This window comes from Sander vitreus, chromosome 17 (genome assembly GCF_031162955.1).
Source record: "Sander vitreus isolate 19-12246 chromosome 17, sanVit1, whole genome shotgun sequence".
Taxonomy (NCBI): Eukaryota; Metazoa; Chordata; class Actinopteri; order Perciformes; family Percidae; genus Sander; species Sander vitreus.
The window spans coordinates 26,071,553-26,088,000 of NC_135871.1; the positions used below are offsets into that span (position 1 = coordinate 26,071,553).

A 16,448-nucleotide genomic window follows, 5' to 3' on the forward strand; every position below is an offset into this window, starting at 1 on the left:
AATAAAACTTTATAGACTCCATGCCTTTGTTGGCTCTCCATTTACCAGCAACTCTACCTACAACAGGTCTGTTGTTTTTAGTTTTTTACAGATTTCCACTGAAAAGGCAGATCAGTTCAAAATGATTTTCAACCATAGTCCTTCAATGTGGTTGAAAATCATTTATCGAAACAATATTAAAAACTAATGAGCTCTTAACAAACTGTTCAACAGAGTAAAGAGGAATTTACATGCAGTGACAAAGCAAACCTTGCCACTAAGCCATATTTACACAATTCATAACCTTAACCCATAAATATAAATGAGAAGTTTAGAAGTCAAGTGAGTGTCAGGCAAAACAAAACAACCCAACTTCCAGGCAGGAATATATCTTGCCTGCACTCAAAGACCAGGTCTATGTCCTCAACCAGACTCAGTCTATACAACTGGCAATAAAGTTGGATTGAAATAAAATAAAATCCGTAGCTCTGTTTTAAACAAACTGAACACAGGTTTCTATGTAGGCAATCGCTCTAAACTGAAGCCCTCGACTGACCTACAGTACAATAATGGGATGGAGAATGTTAATAGAATAGTGCATGTATTTGCTATACAGCTTCCATTCTCAGTTGATCATCAGCACAGCGGACACGATCTCATGTTAAAAGTCTGTTTTAACATTTAAGAAAATCCTCGGACCCAAACCTTAAACCAAGCTGCCAAAAAAGGCAAAACAAATACATTTGTACTGTTATGGCTTTTACATGAGAGTGATAACATACACTCACCATAGTGAATCACAGCAATTAAACACTGTACAAAAACTAAAATAATAAACAAGAATAACTTCAAGTATGACCCATGTAGATCACAATCATGCCTTTAAGATGCAAGCTTTTACTGCAGTCTCAATTTCATTAAATACAAACGTGCACATTCAAAGGTGACACAAGAGTGATTTGAAAATGAACTCAAACTTTGTACGTGTGTGAGGGAGAAAGAGAGCAAACACAACCTGAACCAATGATAAACACGTTTCTGATGCCTCTCCAAGTGTGACGACTGCTCTGACAACAGACGTACTCCTTCGTGGGTCAGGCCTCTACAGCATGTTGAGCTCGATGAGTCTCCCAGCAAAGACGGCAAGCGTCCCGATGATGCACACGGCCATGAAAACACAGAGCAGGATGTGGTCCAAAACCATGGCAACAAACTTCCACTCCTCTGCTGCCTGGAACGAGATGTAAAACAAGGCAGTATTGGTTTGCTGCTTTATGTTTTAAAGTTTGCCCTTACAGACACACAAGAGACATTGAGAAGACGATAAAGTGCTTTTGGGTTCAAGTCTGCCAGTACCAGTGAACATCACAGTTTGTCTAGTTAGCAGGATATTTGTTTGACGTTTGGATACATATGCTTGTTGGCAGAGGGAACGGAACATTGATAAAACTCTGAAGCTAGAGAAAGCAGCTGGTTAGCTTAGCCCAGCACAAAGAGTGAAAACAGGTAAAAAGCCACCCTGGCTCTGGCCAGAAATAAAAAATAAAATGCCTACCAGCACCTCTAAAGCTCACTAACAACCTCCCTCTCCTTTCTTTTACTGTCTATGCTAACAACACATTTTGCCTTGTTTGTTTAATTCATACAAACAACTAATTATACAAGGACAAGTTGTGGTTTTACGGGGGGGGGTCATGTGCTGGACCTTTTCTTTGTCATTTGTCATTTAGGAAGTCACTGTGAAATTCAATTAAATCTTTGCTATTTTTGCTACTGCAATCAAGTCATTTTATTTATATAGCACATTTTAAACGAACAACAGTTGACCCAAAGTGCTTCACAGGTAGAGCAGGGAAGGCAAAAACGGCATGCCATAAAGATACGTAATCAATTGTGCAAGGTGCCATGAGTATAGTTAGGCAAAGGTAGAATTAAATAATGTAACACAGGATAAAGCAATGGAACGTTGTCTTACATTGTTAGATTCCTCGTCTGATTTCATGGTCTCAGCGATGTATTTCACTCCTTCAATGGCGCTGCGGACATCAGGGTTTTTAGAGATGGGGGACTGGTAGGTGACACTGGTGGGGGTGGGGTTACCTGCAGGGAAGACAGGAGAGACAGGATGTAGTTGTGGGGATGCACAGAAAGAGATACTGCATCCTGGTAATGTGTTTCTGACTTATGTAGTGTATTCTGCTTTTTAATCATAAAGTATATTACAGCAGTTTCATGTTTTAATTAGTGTTTCTTCACATCTGGGATCAGTTGGACTCACATTATCTCAAACGTTTCCACTGACAATACCACCTGCATGTTACGCTACACTAACATTCCCAGAGTATAAACAATCTGGCTCCCTGCCTAGAACATGTACTGCTACCACTTGTCCTCTGTCAAAATGATTGTGGGTTCTGTCATTCAGTTGTAGCCTAGTCTATATCCACGACGTTCCACTTCCGGGATTGCTCCGGTGGCGCCGGAAATTTCACGGGATGTCCGTTACTTTCCGCTTTCTTTGTGTTGGAATTCTAAACTCCGGTGGATTCATGAGGACTGTGGTTAACTGCTCCTCAGATCTCTGCAGGGTAAATCCAGACAGCTAGCTAGACTATCTGTCCAATCTGAGCTTTCTGTTGCACGACTAAAACAACTTTTGAACGTGCACATGTTCCACCAAAACAAGTTCCTTCCCAGGGCTATTTTGCAGCGGCATCGTGGCTCTGTGGGAGCTTAGCGCCGCCCAAGGCGATTGTGATTGGTTTAAAGAAATGCCAATAAACCAGATCACGTTTTTCTCACATCCCGGAATGTTGTGGGGACTAGCCAGACCCTCCTTCGCAGCGCTGTGGAGGAAGTTTCTGGTAATGCGAGACTAGTTGTAGCCTTGCCTGAGATGTCAGAGATGTCCATGTCAGTAGGAAACAACCTCTTCTGCCGGATCTCCTGACTGGGACGCTTCATTGTTGAGAAGAACATCATGTTGGGAATGGTTTCGATAAAGACCTGAGACACAAACAGATGCAGGTATTGATTACATTCCTTTCATTCATTCATTTTTATCAGTCACATACAACAACATTTTTTAAAGCATCGCAGGTAGATAACAACAAAATGTAAACCTTGCGGATCCAGGCGGGCATGGTGTGCGTGCTGGGCGAGCGGTGATGTGTGTTGATGACGATGACGGTGATGATGATGGAGGCGATGACAAACACCATAGTGAAGAGCATGTATTTTCCTATGAGAGGCACAGCGCTGGAAGTGGAAGGGATCAGCTCCACAATAACCAGCAGGAAGACAGTCAGAGACAGCAGGACAGAGATGGAGAGAGTCATCTTTTCACCTGGAGACAGAGAGGTGGACACAAAAACAGACGTTCAGGCTACTTTTACACTTTTAAACAGTTCTTATAGAAGAAACTGGTGGCCAGTTAGGGCTTTCTGGACAAAAGACTAACTTGTCACTAACTTGTGTTTTTATTTATGATCTAGTGTTACAGAATCACACCCAAGAATAGGAATATAGTCCATGTAGTACAATCAAATGACTGGAACATTCCAATCTGTCACAGGTTTCCAAATCTTATTAGGTTTAATGGATTTTCCACATAAGAAAGTGGCCCAAAAAGGGCCTGGAAATATTTGACTTCATGTGCTTTTTCACAGTTTCCACATTCGTAATACATATCTTATATGTACCACATGTGACCAAGTACATTTGAAATGAGTTACGTTAAGGCAGGGCGATATGGAGAAAATCAAATATCACGATATTGTTGACCAAATACCTCGATATCGATACCGCAGCGATATTGTAGGGTTGTCTATTGGTGCTTTAACTAAATATTTACACAATGAGATTTTTGATAAATAATCATCAGTAATGTGGATATAATGACGTAAGTGGGTAAAGGCAAATAATAGAACAGTTAACAACAGTCTGGTAAGTTCAGAAAATTACCACTTTACTGTAATACAGCCTTTAAAACCAGGAAAAGACAACACATGCCATATTACGATATTACGACATCCAAAATCTAAGACGATATCTAGTCTCATATCACAATATCGATATAATATCTATATAGCCCAGCTCTAAGCTATGTGTACCAACTGGTGAAACTAGGGTATGGTCATACCTACTCTATTTAGTCACCATCAAAGTTTAAAAAGATTTTTTTGGACACATTTCTACGCACTTCAGAACCCACCAGGATCTACATACCGGAGTCAGTAGGCAGGTAGAAGACCAGTCCGGTGAGAAAAGAGAACAGCATGCAGGGAATGATGACGTTGACGATGAAATAGAGGGGCAGCCGCAGCATCAGGAAATGGTAGGTGATGTCAAGGTATGGTGTGTCGGGACAGCAGGTGTAGTAAACCCAGTGTTTCCAGCTCCTGTAGTCCTTTAACACCCATTCACCCGACTCCATAAAGTTACTGAGGTCAGGCCGATCACTGTCCTTAAAGACAGAAGAGTAGGACATAATGCCCAACAATATATTACAAAAGGGATAAGAGCATTTGGGGTTGAACTAATGGTGTTATGACAGGAAAGATAGGATGGTTAAATTAATTGTTTTTTTTTTGGGGGGGGGATAGATACTAAATCTGTAGTCATTTGAAACAACAGACACTAAGTCACACTCACTGGATTGATGACGACCAGCTTTCCATCGTATGTCCAGGTTCCCAGTTTCATGCTACAGTTCTGCAGGTCAAATGGGAAATGGAGGACGATAATCTCACAGTAACTCTTAAAGATGGCTGGAGGGTTCCATGTTATCATCCCAGTGTACTCCAACAGGACTTTAGTTTCATGGATGATGGCAAAGTCACCATCAGCGCTGTAGAAGAGCAGGACAGGGACAGAGGAGAGGAGCAGTGAGATGTTTAAGGAATGCTAAATGTAAAAGTGTGTTTGAGAATATAAGAGCGTGTGTTTACTTGTTGTATAGCACCAGGTCAGGTTTCCATATGTCGGTTGAAGGGACTCTTATCTTCCGGATGCCTCCGTATTCATCTGGATTCCACTTCAGGTTCACATCTACCCATTGCTGGGGTGAAAATCCGGAAATTTAGATAATTTAGTCTGCTAATGTTCTAAAAAAAACTCTACAGCAGATTAGTTGTTAAAAACATATTGCAATGTAGCGTACCCTCTTGTGTAAATATTATGACCTAGTTAGCATTGTTATTGTATTTTTAAATAAATGGTTAGCACACATTTTTGTTCTTGTCCTGAATTCAACACATTCATATTTACCTGTCTGAGACGGACATTACTGGTCACAATCTGGTTAACTTCATCCTGAGAGATGCAGAAAAAGACAGCAAGTACATTTTTTTGTGAAATTTCAGGACACAATCTAATTTGTACCTTATAACCATGTATTTTGTGTTATTATGGACGTGTGGAATTTTGATTAGTTTAGAAAAAAACAATAAAAAGCACAGATAGAGGCAAAGGTTTCCCTTCATTTTAGTGCATACCTCTTGAATCGCTCAATTAAAGGTTAATGGTTGAGCAAACTGGAATGTGACTTCAGCTGAAAAAGGTTTCTACACCAAATTGTCAAAGCAAAGAAAAACATTTTCTGAGATGGCCACAACCGCCTTTACCACTGCGCCACCTGCTGGCAGCAGACAAAAGTGTGGTTTTAGTTGTAGCCTACTGAGTAATTTAGAAATGAATATAGGTCTGGACTGGATTAATGCATAACATAACACATCCTCGCTTGTTATTTATCATTATTCTACAATTTATAATCAGCGACTGGATAGAACTTTGTGTTTTAATTTAAATCTGCTCGCAATGTCAAGGGCCTGGTGCGTGGGAAAACAACAGTGCGCATTAGTAGGCTAATGTTACCCGCCATAACCATGAACGACGTGGATTATCTTTTACAGCACACATTTAAAAGTCTACCTTTTGAAGAAAAACTTGAGATAAAGCACCTTGCTGCTCACCAGCCGCGGTATGATGTTATAAACCAAACCACCTGTAAATATAATCGAATTTTACCGTGGAAACATGGCTAACTTGTGAGAAGACTTAAGATTTAGCTTCCCGTGTGCTATTCGGAGGGGATTGTAACGCTACCTGGGCAAGAACAGGCTTTCAGAATCTCAGGCACCTTTCTGCGGTGATTAAGGTTAGCTAACATGAAAACAGCAGGATAACGGGGAAGATTGACTGCTTTGGCTCCCAGTAGTAACGTTTTTCATCAACAGTGCTAACGCTAGCAATTGCTGTCCACTTGACGTCTTTTGGGGAAAATATGGATACTGCGACACGAGGAGAGAAGAGAAGACAGGAGTAGTAAGAAGTGTCGTCGAAGGACTTGACAAGCGAATTTCAGCCATGGTCTAGCTACATCTTTACAGACTGGTAAAACTAAGGACCCAGAAGGAGAGCTAGTACAGTACAGAACAGTAAGAGAGCAACTTATTTGTATTTGCATTGTGCTTCATGTGTTTTCTGGCCGCCGTGCTATGACTGAGACGATAGACTGAGACGATATGCTTGTCGTAACCTGGTTCTAAAGCATGGGTAGCATACCCCTCAAAAGACCTACGTTAATTGAAAGGATTCTGATCTTACTGATGCATCCACTTCATTGGAAAACTTAAACCACTTGGTCCTCTAATGTACTGATAAAACTAAGTTTAGTTGTTTTATTTCTGTCTTGAGAATTATTTAAAGGCTCTAGTCTGAACACAGGTGTTTTCAGTTAGTCTGGCTGATTAGACCTCTTCCCGAGACTGTGTAGGTGTGTATAGACTGATTAATTACACCTTTATCATTCTTTTTGGTGAAATGAAGATTACCTAATGAATTCCCATCAAAGCTCCCGCCCACCTTCAACCTAAGCAGAGCTCTAATTAGCCAGAATATCTGAAAAAACTTAAATTGGTTTAGTTTTAAATGCCTATTAATTGTGAAGTGTCTGGACCCAGTGCCAGGACACAGAAGTAGAGCAATTCATTTATATTTGCATTGTGCTTGTATTGTGCTGCTTGTGTTTTGTGGTGCAGTGCCATGACTGAGCTTATATGCGTGTTCTAACCCCTGTTTCTATGGGTGGCATACCCTTCAAAAGGCATACATTTTGAAAGGCAACAATTTAAAGGTTGCCTTCACTTCAGTGGTAAACTTTGTATCATTTGGTTTAGTGTCACAAATTCCCCATACAATGTCCTACGTGCAGTTTAGTGTCCCAAATTCCCCATACAATGTCCTTAATTAATTATGAACCTGCTAAACCACCTGTGCTACCCTAACCCTACCCCTAACCTTAACCCTACACTTAACCTGTCTCAAATAAGACCCTCATCATTTGGGACACTCAGTTTTTGGAAAATAATTTGTGACACTCACGATCCATTGTTACATCCCTACTATCCACTTCATACACTATGAAGTACCATGGTCATCTTCTTTACAGCCTGGACCCAGAAGGAGAGCTACACACAGTAAGAGCAATGTATCTTTATTTGCACTGTGCATGTGTGTTTTTTGCGGCTGCCGTGCCATCACTGAAACAATATGCTTGCTATGACCCTGATGCTAAAGTATGGGTGGCATACCCCGCATAGGCATACATGGCTGCTTAGCCGAGCCTATTGTCATTTGGCCTCTGTCACCTTGTTGCATTGTGTTCTCATGACATAGACAGTGTTGCTGGATTCGTGTGAGTAGTAGCCTCGGTCTTTGATGCATGATGTTTACATTATTTTGATTGCCATGCCATCACATGGTCTAAAAGCTTGTGACTTTCTTTCTGTAGGTGACATAAACCTTGTTGTTTGAGTGTATTGTAAATGGTAATTGAAAAGAGATCCTATATGTGTTGGGAGAATATTTTGTGTTTCACACAATTTGGCCAGTGCTTACGATTTCATCCTTTCTGTATAGACTGACTAGGTTTTCAGACCTGGCTTTTATATTTCAGTACCAAGGACAGTGGCGTTATTTGCTGTTATAGCTCTAGTTTTGTGATCCATAGATGGCTGTGACTTTTTCTCTGATGAATAGGACTGTTTCCATATATTTTTATATTTGATTTTAAATGAGTTTGATAAATCCTGTATTTAACTTCAAGTAACAGAGCATCATTGAGTTAACAACAATCGTGAAGTGAAACCATGCTGCCAATATGTCTGGTTTGAAATCGTGACTGCCTTATTAAGCTATTAAGCTATGTTTCCAATCCATCAAATAGCTTGTCTAATGCTGCCTTGTTTTGAACTATGTAATGCAATTGGAACATTTCTTTGAGTTAGCAAATTTATACAAATTGTGGCCTTTCAAAAATACAATATATATATATATATATATATCTGCAGTACACATGGTCAAAGTAGTAAAATGTTTTACTGAAACAGCAGTTTTGGCTGGAGAGTAGAGGGTGACAATTACGGGAGTCAATTTCACTGTTGGTAACGTGATTGGGACGGAATAGAACATAGAAATCATCGGGAGCGGGACGGAGAACTGTGTGTTTTGAGTGTGAGAAGATCTCCGTTAGGAATTACGTAATGAAATCGCATAGGCCTGCAGGTAATGCATGTATAGTGTAGCCTAAATTTCTGAGGCAACCTCAGTGATTTGATATCAACTGGCTAGTTATCCTCCAGACAGCGACGGACAGCGTCTCTTTTTCTTTCTCTCTTTTCCGCCGGGTGGTGCGCGAGCCCGCTACAGAGTCCCCAACAGAGTCTGATAACTTTAGACAACATAGGGAATGAAACGGGAGCGGGACGGGATTCGGGAGTCTTTCTCTCTGGATTTTGCAGGACAGGATTGTTTTCGGGGGTGGCAGTCACGTGATCGGGATATGACGATGAGTATTTTCGTGGGCTCGGGATGGGATGGGAGCGACAATTGATTCCCGTGTCACCCTCTCCTTGAGAGTACAATTCTTACAAGTCTGCAAAGTGAAACAAGAATTACAGATGTTAGTGCATTCTTAGAAATTACATTAGTATGACAGCCTTTAATTTCTTTCTTCATGTAAAAGGCAGAAATGGAGTAATGGTCTTCACTAAAATCGTTATTTAGGGGAAGCCTGAAAGCCTCAAGTGATAATGTTGTGAATATGTCATGCCACTTACATAAAGTAATTATTTGATTTAGCTCTTTCCAATATCAACTCTTTCCCTCTCCCTTACCACACTGATAAGCTGTATTAGCTGCAGTCCCACGGTGACCACTACGGCTTCGCTGAAGTGGTTAACGGGACGAACCACCTTGTTGTAACCAGTAAATAGGTTTTTCACCAGACGAGTCTCATCCTCTGAACAGGATACTGGACCTAGGACACACAAAACTCTGTCAGACTTCATTTTGTTACACACGTCTCATCTTCTAAATGTATGGATAGAGAGGTTGGGGATCAGACTGAATGATTTAAGCGAATGAGTTAAAAACCTTCAAGCTTTACTTGGATCGAAAAGCAATAATGTGCAATGTTCAATATTTGTGCTGTTCACACATTCATAACAAAGTTTATTTTTGGCACTCACTTTGGCTGAGGTGCACAGTATGACATGTGGCCATACCCAGCTGACGCCCATGTCCAACCAAATGTTTTCACACTGGAACTAAAATCACAGCTGAAGCGAGAGGGAGGCCAGCACATTGCTTTGAACTGTGATTCACACAGCAAACATTTCCCAGGCCAGCAACCTGAAACCCTTCAAAGTGACTGCGAGAGTTTAAGTAGGAAGACAGGAAGATCGAGGAAATATCAGATGAGAGAGAGAGAGGCAGGGACAGGCACATGCAGACAGATCTACCGCAACAGCAGTCAAGTGACTGGCATGCCATATTGGTGAAAAGCCTCCGCACTGCATGTCCCATGAGCTGTCTAGGCACTGCGATCAAGTAGGTTTCTGTATAAATCCATAGAGCGGAACCTAATCTGAGTGTTAAGAGGGTGTTTGGGAAACACCCTGGCCAATCCACTTGACATTAAGTCTGGATCAGTTAGTGCTCAGTTAACCTGCATTTAACACCTCTTCATACAAAAGGTGTTTCCAGCTAACAGACTTATAGGCCTTTTTTTTCCTCTTTTTTTTTTTTAAACCATGACTTTATGACCATGACCCATAAATTATGCTTGGCCTATGGGATATTCAACATAAACATATAGCCAACTACAGCCCAATGCAGCCTAGAGCAGCTTCATGTGTTGGTTACTGATGAACTAGAGACATAAAACAGAAAATATCTTCATTTATTTATTCATTAATTCATTATAATAATTCTTACTCACAGTCGGCCTGTCTGCCCCCAACAGGCTTTTAGGAGTCATTGCATTGACAAGAGTGTCTTTATCTGTACTACAGCTGACCTGTGTGGGGAGCTTAAACTGTGCCAGATTTTCTTTTGGCAGTTTTACACATTTTTTAGTATTGCTAAAGTTGGTGTTTTGTGTGGCTTGGAGGGTTACTGTAATACCAGAATTAAGAAACAAAAACTGTGCTGTATGACTTGCTTTTTGACCTTTACGTTGCTAAAATAACCCCAACAGGTTATTCTGTTTGCGTATTACGTCGTCATCTAAAAATCAGCAGACTAGATGTTGGCAGTAGTTGACACCTTGAACTATTTTACAAAATGATACAATGATGAGTACTTGTTTAGAACTGTTAAGGTGTGAAATCTATATAAGCTTTACTTTTGTTGTTGTGTGAACATAAGAGAGCCTGAACGATACTACATTTGTGAAGCTGATACTTGATGATGTTAATATGTGATAATGCCAGATACATACGGATGGAATACATCCCTCAAATGTGATTTAAGAGTTTCTGACTGCAATTTATTTTTGAATATTTGCAAATGTGTATCTATGCTCAGTGTTAGCAGATAATATATTAAGATACTGTTCTGGTTCTACCAGAAACAATAGGCATATAATATTTGAAATTTCCCTTCAGTCTCCAATAGGCTGGTAACCACTCTCAAGACAGAACTAACATAACTTGAGTTTTTATCTTGCCCACGTGTTGGCGCTACTATTTTAGTAGGCTATACTTTGTACTACAAGTGGACTATCGCATCCCCTTTGTTCATGTATCACAGTAAACACATTGTGTAGTTTTGTTATAATGTGACCCAGCAGATTAGCATAGTGCTGCTTGCCAGACTGGGAATGTGCTGGCAATCCACACTCAGTCTGAACTGAGCAGGCTAGGATCTAGTTTCATTTAGCCAGCAAGAGGACACACACACACACACACACACACACACACACACACACACACACACACACACACACACACACTCAAAGTTTTATGTAATCAGAATACCCTATTATAATCCCAAAATAATTATTGTCATTGGTTTGTATAGTTGTAATTGCGTACTGCTTCTGGACATCACGCACCAGAAAACCATAGTACCTTTTATAGGGAGTAGCCCTTAAGACAAACCCACCCGCCCCGAACAACAATATCATCGTCCATCGTGACGTTTCACTGTCAACGTCGTCGTATGCCAAGTCAGTAGACCTCATCCAACCCTATTGTTTACAGTACTGATGTTCATTTCGCTGGCTGTCTGTCGCTGACTGCCTGCTCCCTGTCTGTTGTCCTGCTAACATGCTTTGATCTGGCCACATACAAAAATAGATGGGAGGGAAGGCGGGACAGTGGAGCCACTTGGAGCTGTCAATCATTGCCTACTCTCAACTCCAATTTCCGCATGATACCGAACCAGCTCTTTCTATTTTCTGCCACTTTCTAGCTAAAAAGGAACGAAAGTGTGGGTGTGTATATTATTTTGAGTCTATGATTTTGTGGGCGTGAAGCAAGCTTTTGACCAAATGTCTTGTGACAGGTTGGGAAAATGCTGTTGAGTAAAGTGAATTGGTCCTACTGTTACAATGCATTTGAGCAGGGCTTTAAAAAATGAGGAACTAGCCACTTACCCTTAAAATTACCTCATCTGTCCGCCTTTTAGAGAACGGGCATGAATTGTTGCCTTCATTCATTCGATCGAGGTTTAATGGATATGGTGAGGAGTACGGAGCCGATACCAGTATCGGTATCGGCTCCGATACTGCCTAAAACGCTGGTATCGGTATCGGGAAGTACTGGAGTTTATGCACCGATCCGATACCACGTAATAAAGCCCTAAAGAAAATCTCCGTCAAAGTAGTTTATTTATGTTCTTTTTCCGTTATAACTGACAAACTGCAGAATAAAAGAAAGTTCTGTGGCATTCATGTTTCATAAAGAGTTTAACCTGAGCCAGACCGACAACAAAGATAGAAATAATATCACATGCATACAAGGATAGTAGTATACAGCTGTTAAAACATAATCAAGTATATGACACACTGGTATCGGATCGGTACTCGGTATCGGCCGATACGCAAGTTCAGGTATCGGAATTGGTATCGGGAAGCAAAAAATGGTATCGGGCCATCTCTAGTTGGCTATAGATGGCTAGTTCGCTTACTCTGATCATTGCATTGCGTCTGTGCTGTGACTGTGTGACAGTCACATCTGTTACTCAAACACTAAACTGGTTATTGTTTCTGGCTGACACCAAAAACTGAATTTTCTTGTTGATCAGCTGAAATATTTCTGCTGTTTCTCTTCATGTAACTATTAGCCTGGTTGACACCAGACCTTTCTCAGTTGTAGCTGAGAAGGGTCTGGGAAAGGTTCATTGACAGTTCATTTCCAAAGGGGCGTCACCAACGGACATCGCTCAAATGCCTCTGGGCGCATTGGATAGTCCTTCAACCAATCAGACCAACGATCCGGGTGACGCTGCACCTCGGTAGCCGTCATGTTGAATGTAAAAATGAAAAAAGCTGCGAAAGCCTCGATTTTGGGGACATTGGAAATGGGTTTGAATGGGCTCTTCGCCAGACTGACTTGCAGAGCAAATCTCAAATTTGCCGGAAGGGTTAGGGTTAGGGTTACCCAGGCTATGTAACTATCTCATAAAGAGACAGATCTGTTCTATGTTTGACCACCCAATCATGGGAAAAATGCTTAGGCAACCTTCACTAAATACAACCTTAATAAAATCTAACTGGATCTTTATTAAGATTGAAAATGCATCAAAAAAATAAGATGCCACAACCAATAACTAAATATGGCAGTTACTCTTACAAAACAGTGGCATGGAAGATTTCTTTTTTTAAGTAATGCTATCTGAAGATCTTCATTTATTTAACACGAAACATAACAGTCATGTTTGGACGCTGGAATAATCTCTGATATACCGACAAGCAAGCTTGAGCTAGTAAATATTTTCCAAAGTGGATGCGTAGCATCCGGGAATAAAGACCTTCAAAAGATTTACTGAGCACCATTTTATTGCACATCTGCAGTGATGCAGATAATGTCCACCTGGTGTCTTACAGGCTGCATCCATTCACCCTGTCACACCACCTCTATCTGGCCACCACATCAATTTGTCACCAGTGTGTTTAATAAAATGTGCCAGTACCCAAGTCACTGAATTGCAAAGGATAAATGAAAGTAAATTTACTAGTGAAACTCATAGTTAGACTGTTAATCTTGCTGGTGCAGCACTGAATGACTTGATTATAGAAATAAGTGAAAGATAAACACTGAACAAAAATTAGCTAATCAATACGTGTTATTGAAAAATGACTTGTGCTGAACATAAAACCTTAGTATTTTATAAAGCACTGACAAAAGCAGTTATGGAATGTAAAACGCCTTCAGTTAAGGCCTGATCAGAACTCTGCGCTAGCCATTTTAGGTTAAACTGCATAATACTGGTTCATCAGGGAGAGTTCATTCAGTCCATTCCAACCTGCATTTAAGCATTTTCAGAGCTGTTATTAATCTTTGTCAAGATAATTTTCTTAGCTTTTATTTGAACTCTTAAGTGTAATGTAATGGCTGTGTGGTCAACACAGAGGACACTGGGCAAACTTCTGGTTTTGGTTTCATTTTCTCTTTGAGATCCTCTTAAAAACCCCAATGCTTCACGACAGTTAAGTAGAAGTTTTCAGTAATTGAAGTTAGGGTCTCTTCATTTGCTTTTTGCTGCTTACCAGATAAACCAGTCACATTCTGTTACAAATACTGTCTTTTCTTTCCAAGCAGAGTTTGTGACATACATGGGTATGAGCATTTAATTAATGTGTAGTTTATCAGTTTGCAGGGATCAGTGAATGAGGATAAGAAGGCGATGGGCGAAAAATGTGTTCAAATGATAGAGAAAGTCATTAAAGAGATGATCAAGCATAATACGGATGAGTTACACATCTGTAAAGTCATCCATGATTTGGAAATGCAGGGCAGGCCTGGTTGTCGGACTGTTCCAGTATTTGAATGGTCACACGTTTAATTTCCCCCCCAAGAGACAGTGTGTGCATCAACAGGCATGTGTCCCGTCCAAGTGTCCTTGAACAAAGACACTGAACCCATACCTCCTCACTGATAACTATAAATCACTCTTGAAGAGGACAACAGCTACCGAAAATGCCTAAAATAAGAATGCAGCGAGGAATGCTAACAATGCTGAGTTGCCTATTTTAGAGTAGCTGAAGAGAACAAATGCTAACACTCATTTCTAGAAGTGCTTTGCACAGAAAGTTACATGCACAAATTCAAAGATTCAGTTGTAAGATGCTTCTTCAGGTATGCATGTATGGGTGGGCGTGATATATTATGCGATTCAGAATAGTAGAAGATAAAAATCATGATTCTTTTCCCTAATATTATGTACACCATGGTAGCTGTGCCTTTTAATGTCTTTAGTTTTGTTGGGCCATTGTGGGAATTGTTGCAAATCACTGAGCGAGTCCGCTTTATGGAAGTATTGTATCTTTATGATTTTTGCATCATTGTGATGAAACACTTTGATTTGAATCACTGGAATAGCTCAAACAAGAGATTCCTATGTGATTCTTTGTTTTATCCATAAATAAGGTTTTCTTAAGGTTTTTTTTTTTTTCCAAAAAAATGTACTTAGCACGGTATAGCTATATCGTGAAAATAAAAATACATATATGGGAATAGAGGATTTATTTCATATTCCCTAGCCTGCATTGTAGCTTTTTTTTGGTTCCCAGGCCACGTGTCAGGAAGCTGTCTCCTGTTTCTGAGCAATGCCACTCCACACACCAGGCTCTGGAGAGATCAGTACTTTCTCTACAGAGAACATGTATTTAGCAACATGCATGCCTAAATAATACATACATATAACACTAAGAAACAAAAAAACGTAGACTAGTAATTTTAGTTATAGCCTAGTTAATAGTGTTGTTCAAAGAACTTTGGTCAAAGAAAACGTAACTACATTGACAGTACCTCTTTATTCCGCAATAGCAAGCCCAGCAATCCCTTTCTATATTGATACTGTACATATTTGTCTTTTTACATGTATGTACACACATATATATTCTGTATTTATGTTCTTGACTGCAGTACTTCGTTTATTCACTTTTTAATTTGTAAGCACCTAAGATATCAAGGCAAACTCCTTCCAAGTGAAAACTTACTTGGTAATAATTCTGATTCTGAAAATATCACCACACACGCACACACACACACACACACACACACACACACACACACACACACACACACACACACACACACACACACACACACACACACAGGAAGGAAGACTTACCGGCAAGTAGACCGAGAATCCAAGCCAGAAAGATCTGGACCTTAGAGGGGTTCATTTCTCCACCAGACGTTTATGAAAACGGCCCTGAAATCTACAGCATCCGTTTTAATGTGTCGTTAACCAGTTAGCAGGTCGCAAGCTAACCTCAAGCTAACTGACTACACACAGAAGCAGACATATGCACTAAAGCTGTAGCACTCACTTTGGAGTTAAAGTGAGTACTGGGAAGGTCGATCGCTCAGTAAGTGAACTCTGAGCTCTGGTTTCTCCACTCCACCTCCCCCACCCAACAACATCCCAACCTCTCAGCACACTTCAAGGCACAGGAGACAGCTGGGAGTGTGTGAGTGTGTGTGTTGAATATACACAAATCAACACTGTCATCATTTCTCATACATGTGGAAGTTTTTCTTATCGTAATGACTCCAGTATAGCATCTTATATCAGTGAGATGGAGAAACAGAGGGCGTGACGACAGACAGCGCAGGGGTACGAGTAAAGACAGACAGATGGACAGCTTAGGGGACAGGACAGAGACAGGGAGGCAGACAGAACAGCTGAGAGCTCTCACTGATGTAATGAGAAGCATGTCCACACATGCTACTTCCAGAAAATACACACAGACACATTGTACCCACCGTCCTGCCAGCATGCATGCCATGACAGGAAACTCACTAGTGTGTGTGTCAGACTGAACAACTGACCAGTTACACATCTCACAAAGACAAAAAAGGTTTGAAGTTTCACTGCGTCTTAAGGTGCCATGTTATGCCAAAAGCTCTGACAGTTGTTTCAGGTGGACGCACTGCAGCAATGGGTACTATGAG

General features: G+C 40.6%; 1 protein-coding gene across 1 annotated transcript; it reads right to left on the bottom strand.

Moving 5' to 3' along the window:
• Positions 1-1,073: 1,073 nt before the first annotated feature.
• chrna1 (cholinergic receptor, nicotinic, alpha 1 (muscle)) lies at positions 1,074-15,676 on the bottom strand. Its single transcript, XM_078272802.1, has 10 exons — positions 15,622-15,676; positions 9,156-9,298; positions 5,248-5,292; positions 4,929-5,038; positions 4,633-4,828; positions 4,207-4,444; positions 3,102-3,325; positions 2,871-2,985; positions 1,955-2,079; positions 1,074-1,210 (listed from the first exon to the last, which is right to left on the bottom strand). The coding sequence occupies exons 1-10, from the start codon at positions 15,674-15,676 to the stop codon at positions 1,082-1,084; spliced, it is 1,380 nt and encodes a 459-aa protein (XP_078128928.1). The 3' UTR covers positions 1,074-1,081.
• Between the last annotated feature and the right edge of the window lie 772 nt (positions 15,677-16,448).

Excerpts from the sequence above, each read along its gene's own strand:
- chrna1 (XM_078272802.1), bottom strand. The coding sequence starts at position 15,676 with ATGAACCCCTCTAAGGTCCAGATCTTTCTGGCTTGGATTCTCGGTCTA. Across the intron at positions 5,039-5,247 it reads GTAATGTCCGTCTCAGACAG|CAATGGGTAGATGTGAACCT; the intron begins GTAAATATGAAT and ends TTTTCACCCCAG. Across the intron at positions 2,080-2,870 it reads GGACATCTCTGACATCTCAG|GTAACCCCACCCCCACCAGT; the intron begins GCAAGGCTACAA and ends TCTTCCCTGCAG.